The sequence below is a fragment of the Entelurus aequoreus genome, linkage group LG17 (genome assembly GCF_033978785.1).
Source record: "Entelurus aequoreus isolate RoL-2023_Sb linkage group LG17, RoL_Eaeq_v1.1, whole genome shotgun sequence".
In the NCBI taxonomy this organism is placed as follows: domain Eukaryota; kingdom Metazoa; phylum Chordata; class Actinopteri; order Syngnathiformes; family Syngnathidae; genus Entelurus; species Entelurus aequoreus.
Genome location: NC_084747.1, coordinates 32995631 through 33013842, shown reverse-complemented (window position 1 = coordinate 33013842; position 18212 = coordinate 32995631). Strand labels below are relative to the sequence as shown.

At 39.3% G+C, this 18212-nt stretch overlaps 1 protein-coding gene across 5 annotated transcripts in view; it reads right to left on the bottom strand.

Moving 5' to 3' along the window:
* Nucleotides 1-18212, bottom strand: part of rasgrf2b (Ras protein-specific guanine nucleotide-releasing factor 2b) — a 136398-nt gene that overhangs the window by 45117 nt on the left and 73069 nt on the right. For all 5 annotated transcript variants that reach the window (XM_062025497.1, XM_062025498.1, XM_062025499.1 and 2 more), the window contains exons 4-10: nucleotides 8366-8455; nucleotides 8150-8286; nucleotides 6934-7050; nucleotides 6757-6836; nucleotides 2609-2802; nucleotides 829-938; nucleotides 632-750 (exon numbers count right to left, since the gene is read on the bottom strand). In XM_062025497.1, the coding sequence (XP_061881481.1) occupies nucleotides 632-750; nucleotides 829-938; nucleotides 2609-2802; nucleotides 6757-6836; nucleotides 6934-7050; nucleotides 8150-8286; nucleotides 8366-8455 (847 nt within the window). The remainder of the gene's footprint in view (nucleotides 1-631; nucleotides 751-828; nucleotides 939-2608; nucleotides 2803-6756; nucleotides 6837-6933; nucleotides 7051-8149; nucleotides 8287-8365; nucleotides 8456-18212) is intronic.

Sequence of the window (18212 nt, the reverse complement as noted above, 5' to 3'; positions counted from 1 at the left end):
GAGGCCCAAAAATGTATGTCTGGCTACTCCGTACAATATGATAATGATAATGATAATATAATATATAATGATTGGTATGTAAAATGAGCTTTAAGTCATGTGAGGCAACTATATGGCATGCATTTGTGCGTGATAAAAGGGGGAGTATTTTAATGTCGTACCATTACAGTGTTTAATTCAAAGCATTTGCCTTTACTATTCACTAAAAAAATATATCTATATATTGTTCAATATTGAATGTCCATGTATGTTAATGAGAGGAAAATTACACTTGTTGATGCCTGTGTTAGGAAAAGACACTGCAGAGGTAAGGTGTGTAACTGTGGCTAAATTAGGGATGGATATCAGAACGGTCTCAGAAGAATCATCTGGAGTTTCAGGCTTTTGTTTTAATAAGCACTTGATGTTTAGTTATGAGGAGAGCTGTTGGTGTTTCTTTCTTTGAATACAAACTCTGCGTAATAAAACATGTAAAAAGAACCAATAATTTCAAAGTTAATTATTGTGTCCTGCTTTCCCAGTCAAAATAATTAGTTGATGTTCATTAGTTGTTGTGGAATTCATGCAACACAAATCTTTTTCGCTTTGGCGCAATGTGGCACTGCAAAATGTGGAATTGATGAAGACTCACCCTGCCTGACAAAGGTCTGGCTAGTGTCCAGCAGGATGTCACAACCCTCCACGATCATTCTCTCGATGGCCAGGTTTTTGCGAATATTTTCAGTGTCGCTCACCTCATCGTGCATTACTCTGAGCACGCAAACACAAATCAGCTGTCAGTGTTAAAACTAAACAAGGGGTGAACAATTTAAAAACAGTCCCCTTTACCTTGATAGTTCCTCTAATTTGGACTTTGCAAACTCCAAACTTTTACGCTCCACATGTTCGTGCGGCGTGTGTGCCAATAACTCGTGCAGGGTGATGATATAACGAGGAATCTGGTACAACAAAGGAGTAATAACAGTATTTGATTTGATTAGGAAAAATATGGTGTAGTCATACAGTATGAATAGTCTTTCAAAAGTGAGTTCATAGAATAGAATAGAATAGAATAGAAAGTACTTTATTGATCCCTGGGGGAAATTCAGCACCACAGTTCGCTCACAATAGACAATAATAATAATAAATAATACAAATAATATTAATATATAATATATTATATATATAATATATGAATAATATAAATATATTCTACATATATTCTACATTTAAGTGCAGTCAAGAAGGAACATATGCATTTTACAGTCATATTAGCAACCACTTTTATTAGGTTGTCTAAAGAGTCAACACTATGAAAATGAAACTTGTATATAGGTTAAAGTAGTCTGTGTACAGCTTTTAGGTATCCACTAAAAATAATTAAAGACACAACAATTATTGTCTAAATAGCCAGCACAACAAGTAAGCCCACTTCACAGTGAACATGCTCAAATCGTGTCCAATTTGTGTCCAAAGTATCAACATAAAGGTTTGCGTGTATTAAAACGTGCAAACTTGATTGCGCAAGCAAAGCTAATTTGCAAAATAGCGAAAACAATCCATTTAGCTTGTCTGTCATCATGCATATGCAGAATATATGCAGATTATCAGAAGACGCACAAGAGTAGTAGAAGGAGATGCAAATATAATCATTTACCACTCGCACTGTGATTCATCAAAGCCGCACGTTTGCATTTATATTCATCATGTTTGGAATCTACGAGCAAACTGGCACAGTTACGCACAAACGGTTGTGCCGCAGTCTCTTTCGGTGTGCTAAAAAGTGGGTTCCGTTGTAGACCGCACTGCAGAAGCATTCTTTATTGTCCATAAAAGGTGGCACAGAATATAGTTGTGTGCTGCATGTTTCAAAACATAACAAAATGCCACATGTTGAAGCTTGGTAACATGAATTTGGAGGGAAATGATTGTCTCCAAGGGATTTAGATTTGAGAAAAAACTGTCTGACCCACACTCCGGAGGAGAAGGTGGCGGTAATGCACCATTAAGCTGGATGCCAAACGCCGTAAAACACAAAGAAGAAGAAAAAGAAGATTGTCTCCATGATGACAGCTGGTAACACGTCCAAAAATCTTAATTTAAATACGGCAGTCTGCATCACTTTTGCACTTATGTACTATTTTTGGCCACTGTAGCGTTACACACAATGCACACAGTAGATCATCCGATAATAGTACGATAATAGTACATGCGTTTTTATAGTTTGCATACGCTACTTTAGCACCTGATGTATACATCAGGCCCTTGTGGAGGTGTGTGCCTGTGCTCATTATCAGTCCGTTACATTAGTGAGTTACAGTCCATGTTAGTATTAATTTTTCCTCTCAATGAACCACAGCTCTGCAGTGCTTGCAGCACTCATACATCCCCAGTCCGTGATGCAACCACCAACATGCTTAACTGTAAGCAAGAAAACTATTTTGATACGCACTTTTTTCCCAGCTATTTAAACAACAATGATTGTGTTTTTAGTTCCAGGAAAATACACACGGTTGTAAAAAAGCCAGACACGAGATACTGTACCGGTATATTATTTACTATTAGTAAAAATGCACTCTCTGTAATCTATTATCCTAATTGATTGAAAATCTCCATTCGTTGCGCAGACCTGAAACATGGGGTAGGTGAGGAAGGTCTCAAGCATCCTCCCCTCACAGGCGGCATTGGACTCGTACTGTTTAAGCAGCTTGTCAAAGTCTCTGTTCTGCTTACAGTTGGCCAAAACCTGCAGGCTGTATTGGTGGTTTCTTACAAACTCCTGGTAGATGTTCAGCATGGGCAGCAGGATGTCAAAAAGGTCGGCTGGGAAGAGAGCGAACAAAGAATCACATCTCTTTACCACTGACTTCTTATGTACAGTACATGGAGTGGTTGGACGGCAAAACTGTACATGACATTGTTCATTTTGTCTATGGAGATGTTATGTTATGGTTCAGGGAGGTAGGAGTGAACCAGTACCTGTTAGATAATCAGTGAAGTGGTTACCACTTGTTTCAAAAACATTGACTCATTGTGATTACCTTGAACACCGACTTGGCCCATCATGGGACACCCTCATATGGACATACCAATACATTGCATTAGGAAAGTATACTTACAACTTCTCTTTTTACAGCCTTATCCAAAAATGTATTGAATGCATTTTTGGGCTAAAAAGTCTGCACATAACACCCTGTAATGACATCTTTAAAATAATTGTATTCATATTTTTACTAAAATAAAATACCACATGTACTGTACATAAGTGTTCACTATTTTCATGACTGTGAATTAAATTTGTGCCATTGTGCTGAAAATGCTAGCATACACATAATACATAGAAGGTGAAAGTTGAATAATAAGAGCAATAGTGAATGACCTACAGTCATTTACCGTATGTCCCGCCTGTGCCTTTGCAAAGAAGTTTTGCTTGATGTTTCGACCAATTATGGTCCAATTTTACGTACGTGCTTCCCAGTACCTTTAAGATTTTAATTAGACTAGAGCACATTGAGCTGTTTAGTTTTTTTTTAGCTTTTTAAGTCACTCTGGTTTGATGACAGTGCCACCGTGTGTTCGTATTTTTCCGAAAAATAATGGCAACAGAGTAGCGGGACAAGTTTTGGCCAATGTTTATTTACCCTTTCGTGTGGCGCAATTCAGGAAAAGGAAAAAATAACTTGCACATAAAAAAGTAAATACAAATGCATCTTAATGTAAATTAGATGTTCTTTTATCCGATTGTACACACAGTAACTACACAGTCAATACTTTGCAGCCTTCGGTTTGTAATTGACTCACGCTGTAGAATTATTAAGTACTTATTAATGCCTTATTCTGCATGGCCTTGTTATACAACCAGTAAGCCATTAACTAAGAGTCTTCCCTCAATAACCTCATAAGTATTGCTTATTAGTAACCCCAACCCTAACCCGTACCCTTATATGTTCCCCTAGTGTCCAAATAACTGTAAATTAAGTATTTGTTACTTTAATAAGCAACTAATTAATGGTGAATATGTTCTCCATACTAAAGTGTTACCAAGTTTAGTTAATCAATATTGGCTCTTAATTAGTCATTATTAAGTACTTATTAATGCGTTATTCTGCATGGCCTTATTATACAACCAGTAAGCCATTAACTAAGAGTCTTCCCTCAATAACCTCAAAATTATTGCTTCTTAGTAACCCTAACCCTAAACCTTATATGTTCCCCTAGTGTCCAAATAACTCTAAATTAAGTCTTTGTTACTTTAATAAGCAACTAACTAATGGTAAATATGTTCCCCATCCTAAAGTGTTACCAAATTTAGTAAATCAATATTGACTCTTAATTACCGTATTTTTCGGACTATAAGTCGCAGTTTTTTTCATAGTTTGGCCGGGGGTGCGACTTATACTCAGGAGCGACTTATGTGTGAAATTATTAACACATTAGCGTAAAACAGGGGTGTCAAAGTCAAATGGACGGAGGGCCAAATAAAAAATTTAGCTACAAGCCGAGGGCCGGACTGTTCGAATGTTCATTGAAAAATTTTTAAATGACGCATATAGTCTAGTGAACCTAATTGAACCTACTGAAAACCTAACAAATATATTCCAATATGATCAGATAAATAAAGCAATATTTTCTTATGGCTCTGTCAGTAATCTTTAATTTTCAACAGACACAAAAGACAAATTTCCTTTATATAAAAATCCCCATAACATGAACATTAAATGAAAGAAACCGGTATTCAAGGCACCATCAGTAGCCTATATTTTCTATTTTAGCAAAAGTGGGCTAAATTTACTTCAAAGAAAAAAACAATAATAGCAATTTTCTATCATCCACTCAACTGAAATATTTTTAAAATATAATTAAATTGAAATACAATAAAATAAAGTGCAAAAATCTATAAATCAAAAACAACACTTTGTTTAAGGAGAAGTAACATGCAGTGAAAACAAATATTAAACTTTAACTTTTAAACTTGAATTGAGTAAAAACTCTAAATATGTGATTGCACAGTAATGTTCACATTAAACCCCCCTCCTCCCTCCGTGGGAGGGAGGCGAGTTGGGTGCCCGAAACCCCCCGCTGGTTTCGGCCCGCCCCTTGGCGCGCGTGGCACGGCGGGCTCCGCGACCCGACGGCTGGCCCTCGTGGCTTGACGGCGGGCGCGTCCCGACGGGCCGCGCGTAGGGGTCAAACGCAGAAGTCTCAGGGCCTCGTGGTGAGGGGGTGGCCTGCGGGTTTCGGCCCGCTTGACCCCCCCGCTCCGCTTGGCGCGCGCGGCACATGACGGGTTCCGCCACCGACGCTCGGGCTGCAGCCCGACGGTGGTGCGGGCCCGGCGGTGACGCGCGGTTTGGGGAAACAAAGCAGAAGTCTCAGGGCCTCGGGGCCGGGTTTCGGCCCGCCCCCTTGGCGCGCGTGGCACGGCGGGCTCCGCGACTGACGGCCGGGCTGCAGCCCTTCGGCCGGCAGGCGCGTCCCGGCGGGCCGCTCGCCCCCTTTCGGAACCTTGGACCGGCATCCGCTTGGTGCGTGTAAAAGATCTGCGGTCTAAAAAAAAAAAAAAAAAAAAAAAAAAAAAAAAGATCTGCGGTCTGCGGGCCGGTTCTAATAATAAATCAAGATCATCCCAAGGGCCGTAAAAAACCTTCTCGCGGGCCGGATATGGCCCGCGGGCCTTGACTCTGACATATGTGGCGTAAAATATCAAATAATATTATTTAGCTCATTCACGTAAGAGACTAGACGTATAAGATTTCATGGGATTTAGCGATTAGGAGTGACAGATTGTTTGGTAAACGTATAGCATGTTCTATATGTTATAGTTATTTGAATGACTCTTACCATAATATGTTACGTTAACGTACCAGGCACGTTCTCAGTTGGTTATTTATGCCTCATATGACGTACACTTATTCAGCCTGTTGTTCACTATTCTTTATTTATTTTAAATTGCCTTTCAAATGTCTATTCTTGGTGTTGGCTTTTATCAAATAAATTTCCCAAAAAATGCGACTTATACTCCAGTGCGATTTATATATGTTTTTTTCCTTCTTTATTATGCATTTTCGGCCGGTGCGTCTTATACTCCGAAAAATGCGGTACTTATTAATGCCTTATTCTGCATGGCCTTATTATACAACCAGTAAGCCATTAACTAAGAGTCTTCCCTCAATAACCTCAGAATTATTGCTTATTCGTAAACCTAACCCTAACCCTAACCCTTATATGTTCCACTAGTGTCCAAATAACTCTAAATTGAGTCTTTGTTACTTTAATAAGCACCTAACTAATGGTGAATATGTTCCCCATACTAAATTGTTACCAAATTTAGTTAACCAATCAGTTATTGGGCTATATTTGAGACTTAACGCAAAAATATTTCCTTTTGCTTCAGTCAGAATTGTGATAAGACGGAATTGTATTCAGTGGTTCCATTTCTCCTCTTTTGAATTTGTCCCTAGCAATTTGCTGCAGTGTATGTCGGCAGTGTGTCTCCTTGGCGATGCTAATCAGTGCGCACCCTTCTGTTTTAAAAAGAGGTGAAAAACACCGAGGCGCCTTCTACCCTAGGTGCTTATTGTTTGTCGCTACAATGTGTTTACGTGTTGGTGACAGAGATAGTGAAATTAGTGTGTGTGTGTGTTGCGTTAAGACGTCAACGCTAATGTTTGAAGAAGTCAAATTGGATGTAGAGAAACTATGACGTCACTGAGCGACTGCACACAATGTGTGTATGTGTGCGTGTGTTTGGGGGCAGGGGGTCAGGTAACAGCTTACCCAGCACCAGAGTGGGCCAGTTGGCAATCCTGGCCTTCAAGCCTTGGTGGAAAATTTCATGTAGGAACATGATGGTCTCACTGCAACACAACACAACACAGTGTTCACGCTCCCTTACATAGCACACACGTCTTCCTTTTGATTAGCAACAAATCTGGTCCGTTTGTCACCGCGCACCTGTTGAGGAATATGCTGCTGACGTCGTCGTGGCTGATGGGGGGCTTCTTGGAGCTGGCAGCCATTCTCAATGGTCTGAGGAAGCAGTTGACCAGGATGTAGAGCTGGTGGACATACCTGTGTTAAAGAACACAGAAACACAACAGCACATGTGAGCAGATCTGGCTGGTCCACCAATACATGTATTATATATCGCTGCAGTAGCCGATGCTCGGTCGCCATGGAAACGCCATCGATGCTGTTATTACTGAGCCAATGTGCTTTTAAAAGGATTGTAAAGCCTTAAAGTAACTATCGAACTATCAAATACATTATTGTGACTTTAACAGTGGTATTTGAGACTGTATACCTTCTAATAGTGGCTAGCTATATGTCGGATATAATTTAAACTAGAGATGTCCTTTAATGGCTTTTTTTGCGAAAAACTACAATGGAAACGCAGCTACTGTCAAAGTGGAGGCACGTAAATAAGACCGGACACAAAACAGCGCATCCTGAGGAGATGGTCAGAAAACGGCTTGAAGACGTTCTTTAAAACATAATGTAATCTATGCAACATTTTGACCAAAGAACGACTAATACATGTTTTGTAGACCACAAGAAAGTGTTTTAGATGTACAAAAAATATGTACTGTATGTTTCGGACTATAAGTCGCAGTTTTTTACATAGTTTGGCCGGGGGTGCGACTTATACTCAGGAGCGACTTATGTGTGAAATTATTAACACATTACCGTAAAATATCAAATAATATTATTTAGCTCATTCACGTAAGAGACTAGACGTATAAGATTTCATGGGATTTAGCGATTAGGAGAGACAGATTGTTTGGTAAACGTATAGCATGTTCTATATGTTATAGTTATTTGAATGACTCTTACCATAATATGTTACGTTAACATACCAGGCACGTTCTCAGTTGGTTATTTATGCGTCATATAACGTACACTTATTCAGCCTGTTGTTCACTATTCTTTATTTATTTTAAATTGCCTTTCAAATGTCTATTCTTGGTGTTGGGTTTTATCACATAAATTTCCCCCAAAAATGCGACTTATACTCCAGTGCGACTTATATATGTTTTTTTTCCTTCTTTATTATGCATTTTCGGCAGGCGCGACTTATACTCTGATGCGACTTATACTCCGAAAAATACGGTATATAATTTGACCCCTTATAAAGAAAGGCCTTCAACCTTCAATGTGCAAACAGACATACTCTGTCTCTGCTTCCACCATGTTGAAGACAATCTGGTTCCTCTTCCTCATGCTCTCAGCGTGAGGAGAGCAGATGTAGTCCTGCACGATGATCTTCCACTTCCTCCGACAGAGCCAGCCTCGCATGAAGCTCTGTACCTGAGGCGAGACAAACACATCACCTTGCAGAGAGCAGGCGTTCGTTTCATTCGCCTCTTAACGATATGCGTTTGTATACCTTCTTGATCTTTTTAATGTCGGGGTCTTCTGTTTCATGGTTGACGTGGTAGGGTCTCATGCGCTCCTTTGTTTTGTTCAAAGCTACAATCTGCAAAACACAAAACATTGTATTATTGTTAACAATATACGGTAACACTTTAGTACGGGGAACATATTCACCATTAATTAGTTGCTTATTAAAGTAACAAATTAGAGATGTCCGATAATGGCTTTTTTGCCGATATCCAATATTCCGATATTGTCCAACTCTTAATTACCGATTCGGATATCAACCGATACCGATATATACAGTCGTGGAATTAACACATTATTATGCCTAATTTTGTTGTGATGCCCCGCTGGATGCATTAAACAATGTAACAAGGTTTTCCAAAACAAATCAACTCTAGTTATGGAAAAAAATGCCAACATGGCACTGCCATATTTATTATTGAAGTCACAAAGTGCATTATTTTTTTAAACATGCCTCAAAACAGCAGCTTGGAATTTGGGAAATGATTTGAGAGCATGAGGAGGTTGAGGTGGGCGGGGTTGGGGGGGGTGAGGTTTTTCGGGGATTGGGGGCAGCGGGGGGTGTATATTGTAGCGTCCCGGAAGAGTCAGTGCTGCAAGGGGTTCTGGCTATTTGTTCTGTTGTGTTTATGTTGTGATACGGTGCGGATGTTCTCCCGAAATGTGTTTGTCATTCTTGTTTGGTGTGGGTTCACAGTGTGGCGCATATTTGTAACAGTGTTAAAGTTGTTTATAAATGGCCACCCTTAGTGTGACCTGTATGGCTGTTGACCACACTTGTCACTTTTCACACTTGTGTGTGTGAAAAGCTGTACATATTATGTGACTGGCCTGGCACGCAAAGGCAGTGCCTTTAAGATTTATTGGTGCTCTGTACTTCTCTTTACGTCCATGTACACAGCTGCGTTTTTAAAAGTCATAAATTTTACTTTTTGAAACCGAAACCAATAATTTTGAAACCAATACCGATAATTTCCGATATTACATTTTAAACCATTTATCGGCCGATAATATCGGCAGTCCGATATTATCGGACATCTCTATAACAAATACGTAATTTACAGTTATTTGGACACTAGGGGAACTTAGGGTTAGGGTTAGGGTTAGGGTTACTAATAAGCAATAATTCTGAGGTTATTGAGGGAAGACTCTTAGTTAATGGCTTACTGGTTGTATAATAAGGCCCTGCAGAATAAGACATTAATAAGTACTTAATAATGACTAATTAAGAGCCAATATGGTACTAATTTGCATGTTAATAAGCAACTAATTAATGGTCAATATGTGTTCCCCATATTAAAGTGTTACCCAATATACATTCCAAGAGGCAATGCTTAGGTGCAATACACTAGGTACATCTGCACAATACTGTACAACACAAGCGCTGTATCAAAAACTATTTTACCCCAACAGGGTGCAGACCTCCACCAAGGCTTTTTGCACTAAACTGCCATCTGCTGACTCTGGTGGGTCACTGCAACACTTGGCCCCAGAAAAGGAGAACAAAAAACACTTGCCACAGTCTTTTCATGCTTGGCGGAGCTAATGCCTAGTTTGGACTGACACAACTGCATTTGTTCCCCACTTTAGCGAACAATCATTTATTGAAAAAAATATTTGTGACAAAATATTGGGGTCTTTTTTTAAGTTGATTTAAATTGTGCAAGCGAGTAATTAACAGTGATTAATAGTGTTTAATCAAATTTCAAAAGTGTGACTAATCTTATTAAAAAGATTAATCGTTTGACGGCACCAGTTCAAACCTAATTATAATAACAATAATAATACTTATAACTCATTGTATTGATAAAATTAGGTACTATACATACAGTATGTAACACAATATGCATGTCATTTCGTCATTTTAATATAATCATTTGATTATTATCATGGTCTTTGTTACCTTATTGTTAAGCATGGCCATTTCATCTCACATTGCCTGTCCAGGAATCGTTATCTACCAAATGTTCATCTTCCCAAGTATCACAAATTTTCAGGAATTTGAAGTTTTCCAGGACATTTTTCCCATTGAATGGGCCAATTTTCAGACTTGCATAACTCCCACATTTCTCACCCGATATGAACCGTTTGACCATCAACACACTCCACTCACCCTGGACATTCAAGCCAAAGTGTTCGAAAATGTACCTGATTACCATGAATTACAGGAACGTTTTGCCATTGAAAATAATTTTGGCAAAAACAAATCATTAAATATCCTACATTTCTTATCCGATTCAAATTGTTTCAGGTTCTAAAATGTCCCTGATTATTACAAATTCTGGCTTTTAAAAACAACACTGTTTTTGCCCTTTTTTCTTTTGACTCGTTTTCCCCCAGTTTTCATCCGATCAGAACCGTTCAAGTATCAAAACATTTGGCTCGGCCGGCAACTATATTTTTTTTCTTCCCAAAGTTCCCTGATTACCAGGAATTACAGGTTTTCCAGGGCATTTTTCTCTCCCATTTTTCGCCCAATTTGAAGTATTCCACCATCCACACACCCTGGATATTGAAGCTGTAGTTACCAGGAATTTATCTCCAGTGATAACTAATAGGTAAATAATATATCATGCACATCTCAAATTTCTCATCCAATTTGAATCGTTCCACCATCCACACACTCCACTCATCCTGAACATTCAAGCCAACATGTTTCCCGGTTCCGAAAATTTCCGGAGTACCTTGAATTACCATTTCCCCCATTGAAAATAAATTGGCAATATACAAACCTCTTCAAATCCCATTTGAACCACTCCAACATCCACATACTCCACTCACCCTGGACATTCAAACATTTCAGTTCCACTGACGCGTATCGGCGGCTTGCGCACATAAGGCATTCACATGCAATTTATACCGGAAATGTATATTCTAGTTATCTGAATATTCTTTCCTTTTCCCATACTTAAACAAGGCTGCCAAAATATTAGAAAACCCAGTGCAGTATAGTTCAACACCACAATACTAAACAAATGGTTCACGTAATTCCTCTTTTAATACAGCTCTTGTATCGGATATTATCGGATCTCATGCAAGTGTACCGAATGTTTTGGTGAGTCTGATTACTGTCTATAATATTGATTTTTTTTTTACAGTGTTTAGTGCACTCAAACCTAAATGTGTGGTTCATATATTTGTATTGAAATCACAAGGCCCCCAGCACATTCCGTCACTTATTGTGCGTCCTGGACCATCTTTGCATAATATATGTGACCACTCCTTTTAGAGGCGGCCTTAGTGATGTTGACTGTGGAACTCCTGAATAAATAGAGGGACGCGGGAGCTGAACCTTAGAGCGTAGGGCGAGACTGTGACTAAGTGTGCAGCTCCATGCGTTCTCCTCATGAGCTAAATTGAACTCTGTCTCTGCATGATTCCTTGCTTCTTGTCTGATTAATAGATGTCATCAGTGTTTGAACCTGACAGAGTCACTCATCCATCCATCTATTCATTTACTACCGCTTGTCCCTTTCGGGGTCGGGGGGGTGGTCACTCGGGCAGAAGTCAGGGTTACACTTTGGACAAGTCGCCACCTCAACACAGGGCCAACAAATGAGTGCAATTTTTTTACATTGTAATTTAAGTGAAGTGCTTTTTACGAGAAGAATGCATGATGGATTGTGACATTAAGCAAAGAAAAGGTTTTAAAGCAGGATACGGGATGGGAAATCATCTTTAGATTAATTGTATGTTCTATTATCTGGCATCAGACTACAAAGGGTGTGATATTGGCTAACAGAAAGGCTTTTAAAGACCCATGAATACACCTGTCAGCTCCTTTATGAGTGTCACATTAGCTACAAGCAGATACCAGTCAGATTAGCATTTAGATGTTTCTCAGAAGAGGGCGAGAAAAGCTGCCATATTATCAATGCTTGTAAGGGAAGGAAATAATAATATTTCCATGGTCATTACACATAATCAAGCGACAATTCTGCAAGCACGGCTAATAAAAGCAACACCTGCTTCTGTGCAATGTAACATTAGTTGTTTTACCTTTCAGCTTGTGTGCATATTAAACATCAACTAAAAAGCCATCTTCATTTCCTTCCCTTCAGCAGCAAATAGGATGCTGCAACTGTTGAGTTACAGTTGCTAGCCATTTTAATTATTCATATACACTGAGCAACACACACACACACACAAACACAAAAAGCAAGTGGGTATTTTTAATGAGAAGGATCGCCGGCTGCAAAATGGTTGTCAAATTGTAATCTCTTTTCATGAGCAGCAGATGTTCCTTACCAAAAACGGCCTGTGTTAGCATTTTGATTATCTGCGGAGCTACATAGGATGTGAAGACATCATGGCCAGAAGACATAGCAAAGGAAATGTTTATAAGTGCAATTACTGAGGCACAACATAATGCATGGCGGTGAAGGTGAGATTTATGGAGATGATAGCTGCTGGTCCCCAAGGGACCAATAGTTGCTTCGACCAGGACTATAGCACCAGCACATCGACAATATTTCTGCACAGCCACCTCATTAAAACACAGCAATGGTACAGAGACTGTGATGTCATTTTTCACATGGACAAGAATAATGTCAAGCCATAACTCATAAAAAGTGTTGGATTAGCCAGAATCTTTCAGAATCAGGGGCAAGTGATATGTGTATTTTTTTGTTTCATCTTTTTTATGTCCATGTATGTACAGTATTGACTTGATTTACTAATCCCAACACCACGCGGTAAACAGCATGTGCAATCTATAAAATAGCATGTACTCCCTATGTCTAGCATTAAAAGATTACAGTTGGTAGAAAATGCGGCTGCTAGACTTTTGACAAGAACAAGAAAGTTTGATCATATTACGCCTATACTGGCTCACCTGCACTGGCTTCCTGTGCACTTAAGATGTGACTTTAAGGTTTTACTACTTACGTATAAAATACTACACGGTTTAGCTCCAGCCTATCTTGCCGATTGTATTGTACCATATGTCCCGGCAAGAAATCTGCGTTCAAAGAACTCCAGCTTATTAGTGATTCCCAGAGCCCAAAAAAAGTCTGTGGGCTATAGAGCGTTTTCTATTCGGGCTCCAGTACTATGGAATGCCCTCCCGGTAAAAGTTAGAGATGCTACCTCAGTAGAAGCATTTAAGTCCCATCTTAAAACTCATTTGTTATCTCTGGCCTTTAAATAGACCCCCTTTTTAGACCAATTGATCTGCTGTTTCTTTTCTTTTCTCCTCTGCTCCCCCTCTCCCTCGTGGATGGGGGCGGGGGGGCACAGATCCGGTGGCCATGGATGAAGTGCTGGCTGTCTAGAGTCGGGACCCGGGGTGGACCGCTCGCCCTTACGCATCGGTTGGGGACATCTCTGCGCTGCTGACCTGTCTCCGCTTGGGATGGTCTCCGGCTAGCCCCACTATGGACTGGACTCTCACTATTATGTTAGATCCACTATGGACTGGACTTTAACAATATTATACTCGACCCACTCGACGTCCATTGCATCCGGTCTCCCCTGGGGGGGGGGGGGGGGGGGGGGGGGGGGGGGGGGTCACTCACATCTGCGGTCCTCTCCAAGGTTTCTCATAGTCATTCACATCGACGTCCCACTGGGTTGTGAGTTTTCCCTTGCCCTTATGTGGGCTCTGAACCGAGGATGTCGTTGTGGCTTGTGCAGCCCTTTGAGACACTTGTGATTTACGGCTATATAAATAAACATTGATTGGCATTGATTGATACTATTTGTGGTCGTGTTGCGTGTGATCTACTAAGACTGTGTGTGCAATTGCAAAGTGGTGCAAACCGCCTTATTTAAATGAGGATTTTGCGTGAACTATCTGTGTTGGCCCTGTGATGAGGTGTCCAGGGTGTAAACCGCCTTCCGCCCAAATGCAGCAGAGATGGGCTCCAGCACCGCCCGCGACCCAGAAAGGGACAAGCGGTAGAAAAATGGATGGATGGATGGATATACGGGGCATCACCATGGAGACACTCTCATTTACTGCACATTCATGCTATCATGCTCTTCTTACCTGTGGCGTTTAGCTATGTTTTCAAACAAGCAGGAGACTTCTACCACTTTTATGGGCATTTTAGGAGCAGACGTGCAGTGCATCTACAAAGGAACCACTTTTTTTTTTCTTTTCTTTTTTTTTCTTTTTTACCGCCAAAGCTGCCCTCATTGGAGAGAGGCTGCACATACGCCACTCAATATGCCAAAAAAAAATGCATACTTAAATAAGTGTTTTTTTCATATAAGAAATATTTTAATAATACATATTATGTGGAAATAATAATAATAATATATGTGGGGGGGAAAAAACAGACGGCATTAAAAAAAATACTAAAGGACACCAAAACGTATCATTTGAATGTGTCTTAATCAACCCCTTAAGTTATCTAGCAGCTATAAATTATAAAATAATGTCGTTAATTAGACGATATGTCTACTATTTTTAATTTCTGACCGACCAAAATGCTGACAAACACACGTGTAGGAAGGAGGATTCTTCTCTGTCCATTGTCTATCTATGTCGGCCAGCACCGATCATGCAGCCGTGTGTGGAACTGTAAGTTTGCACGTCCGCCTGACACGTGCTAAATAAAACGTTAAATATTGCTCGCAAAACGATGATGAGTGCTGATAAATCACATTGCGGGTGCTAAATAAATATATTTGCATCTTCTCCTCCCTGTATTGTGAGCGTTTTGATGATCAGCATATATTGTGCATATTTTAAAGTCAGAGCTTACTTAACAGACGCAATCCACTTTGGACACGTTTAGTAGATCAGCTTTGCGTGTGCTATCAGGTTTGCACGTGTTTTAGTACATGCAAACCTTTAATAAAGTGCTGTAAAATGATAAAATGTTTCATTCAGATTAATCACTCTTTTGTATGTAGGACTAATCATGATTAAGCACAGGTATAAACCATCTTGCATAATTTAAATTAGCTTAAAAAAGATCCCAATATTTATACAAATACACTTTTATGGTATGAATGTCTTACAGAAACATTTTTAAATGTTTTACATGATTGTACATCATTTATTTGCTCAAAACTTAGTAACAGTTTAAGTTTACGTCCCGTCGCGCACAAGCACACCAGTATTTTCACTTATCTTTGCACTGACTAATGCATTGGTCAGATCACTGACCGTATAACAACGCACACCACCTTTCAGGTAATCATCAACATTTTAGGGTAAATGAGCATGTGAGGTCAAAATTAGAGATGTCCGATAATGGCTTTTTTGCCGATATCCGATATTCCGATATTGTCCAACTCTTAATTACCGATTCCGATATCAACCGATACCGATATATACAGTGGTGGAATTAACACATTATTATGCCTAATTTTGTTGTGATGCCCCGCTGGATGCATTAAACAATGTAACAAGGTTTTCCAAAATAAATCAACTCAAGTTATGGAAAAAAATGCCAACATAGCACTGCCATATTTAGTCACAAAGTGCATTATTTTTTTAACATGCCTCAAAACAGCATTTTGGAATTTGGGACATGCTCTCCCTGAGAGAGCATGTGGAGGTTGAGGTGGGCGGGGTTGAGGTGGGGGATGGGGGGGTGTATATTGTAGCGTCCCGGAAGAGTTAGTGCTGCAAGGGGTTCTGGGTATTTGTTCTGTTGTGTTTATGTTGTGTTACGGTGCGGATGTTCTCCCGAAATGTGTTTGTCATTCTTGTTTGGTGTGGGTTCACAGTGTGGCGCATATTTGTAACAGTGTTAAAGTTGTTTATACGGTCACCCTCAGTGTGACCTGTATGGCTGTTGACCAAGTATGTCTTGCATTCACTTGTGTGTGTGAAAAGCCGTAGATATTATGTGATTTGGCCGGCACGCAAAGGCAGTGCCTTCAAGGTTTATTGGCGCTCTGTACTTCTCCCTACGTCCGTGTACCACTCCGTACAGCGGCGTTTTAAAAAGTCATACATTTTACTCTTTGAAACCGATACCGATATTTTCCGATATTACATTTTAAAGCATTTATCGGCCGATAATATCGGCAGTCCGATATTATCGGACATCTCTAGTCAAAATACATTGTGCGATTAATCTTCTTATATACATTATTAATGTGATTATTTTTTGTGATTAATCGCATGAGTTTGAATTCATTTAATTTAAATGTATTTAATAAATACTAAATCAAACATAATATTTATGGGTATGTTTTTTGTATATTTGCTTACAAATACATTTAAACAAATATTGGAAAATATAATATTTATAAATATGTTTAATGCTATTTTATTTTGCATATCAATATTCTTTTTAATTATGCCGACTCTCCCAGTTGTTTAGTTGCTGCTGTTTCTAGGGAAACAGTGTTGTTGGTATGAATGGCTTTTCCCCCCTCACAATGGTATTGTGAACACATGCAGTATTCTGCCTGGTTAGACAGACTTTTCTCTTCTTTTTTTTTTGTGCAAATTATGCACTTTTTCATTAGGTTAAGTATTTCAGTTGTGTTGACATGATAATAAATACTGTATAAGCAGTGATTATTTTAGCCTACCGTTCCTAAGTGCCCTCTTTAACACATATACACAAATAGAGAATTACATATACTTATATAGCTTTCTGTAGCGTTTTTGCTTTAGGAGAAATTAACACATTTGTTTCCCTATAAACCAATAATTACAGTACTTGTGTTTATGTAGAATAAGGTCTGATCAATCAAAAGTAAAGGTCACTCAAGTGTGTTAGTTTGTGTGTGTGTGTTGTAAGAAAGCCATACATGCACATGCAGCGTTACATATAAGTGTATAGCATTTCCTTGTCAGAATGTGATGGCTTATCATGATTCTACTCCTACGCTCAGAGACCTGATCAATCCCTACACACACATAACGTTAACCAACAGGGATATGACTATATGTTGCTGATGAATACACGTTTGTACAGAATGCAACCACAGAGATGTGTGAACATGTGAGGAAACAACATGTTTATTGATCATGCATGCAGTTTTTAGTGGGTGTGCATTTCGAATTGCATAAGAAAAACACAATTTCTGAATGCAAATACCTTGTATATCAAACGAGAATGACCACATGTTCAAATGTGCATTATCTGCGTTGTGTATGTGTGTGTTTAGACTCACTGGTCACAGGATTAGGTACACCTTCACAGTCGTAATACTAGAGTTGTATCAAAAATTCAGCCTTTACAAAGAAAATAATGCTCAGATTCTTTTTTTAATCAAAACTGTCAGACATTTTTTGTGGACGTAGTTGCATCATGGGAAATACACAGAAAATGTTTTCCTTATTTGCTGTACAGTATTTTTCAGAGTTTAAAAATATCAAATTGGATCAATTTCAAGCATTTCTAAGGAGCACCAGCTCTTCAGTAAAAATAACAAAAAAACGTATTATGCTGTGTAAGATGAACTTCCACTTCCTTGTGGTCTACATCAGTGGTCCCCAACCTTTTTGTAGCTGGGGACCGGTCAACGCTTGAAAATTTGTCCCATGGACCGGGTGGGGGGTGGGGGGGGGGAGGGGGTGGGGGGTTTCCATAAAGAAATACAATCATGTGTGCTTACGGACTGTATCCCTGCAGACTGTATTGATCTATAATGTATATATTGTGTTTTTATGTTGATTTCATTTAAATGTTTTAAAAAATAAATAAATATATATATATATATATATATATATATTTTTTTTTTTTTTAATTTCTAATTTCTTGCGCGGCCCGGTACCAATTGGTCCGCGGACCGGTACTGGGCCGCGGCCGGGTGGTTGGGGACCACTGGTCTACATAATATGTAACACGGGTTATTTGGTCAAAATATGCGCCAGTTTGTGAGTGGTCTTATTTATGTGCTTCTACTTCGACTGTGTT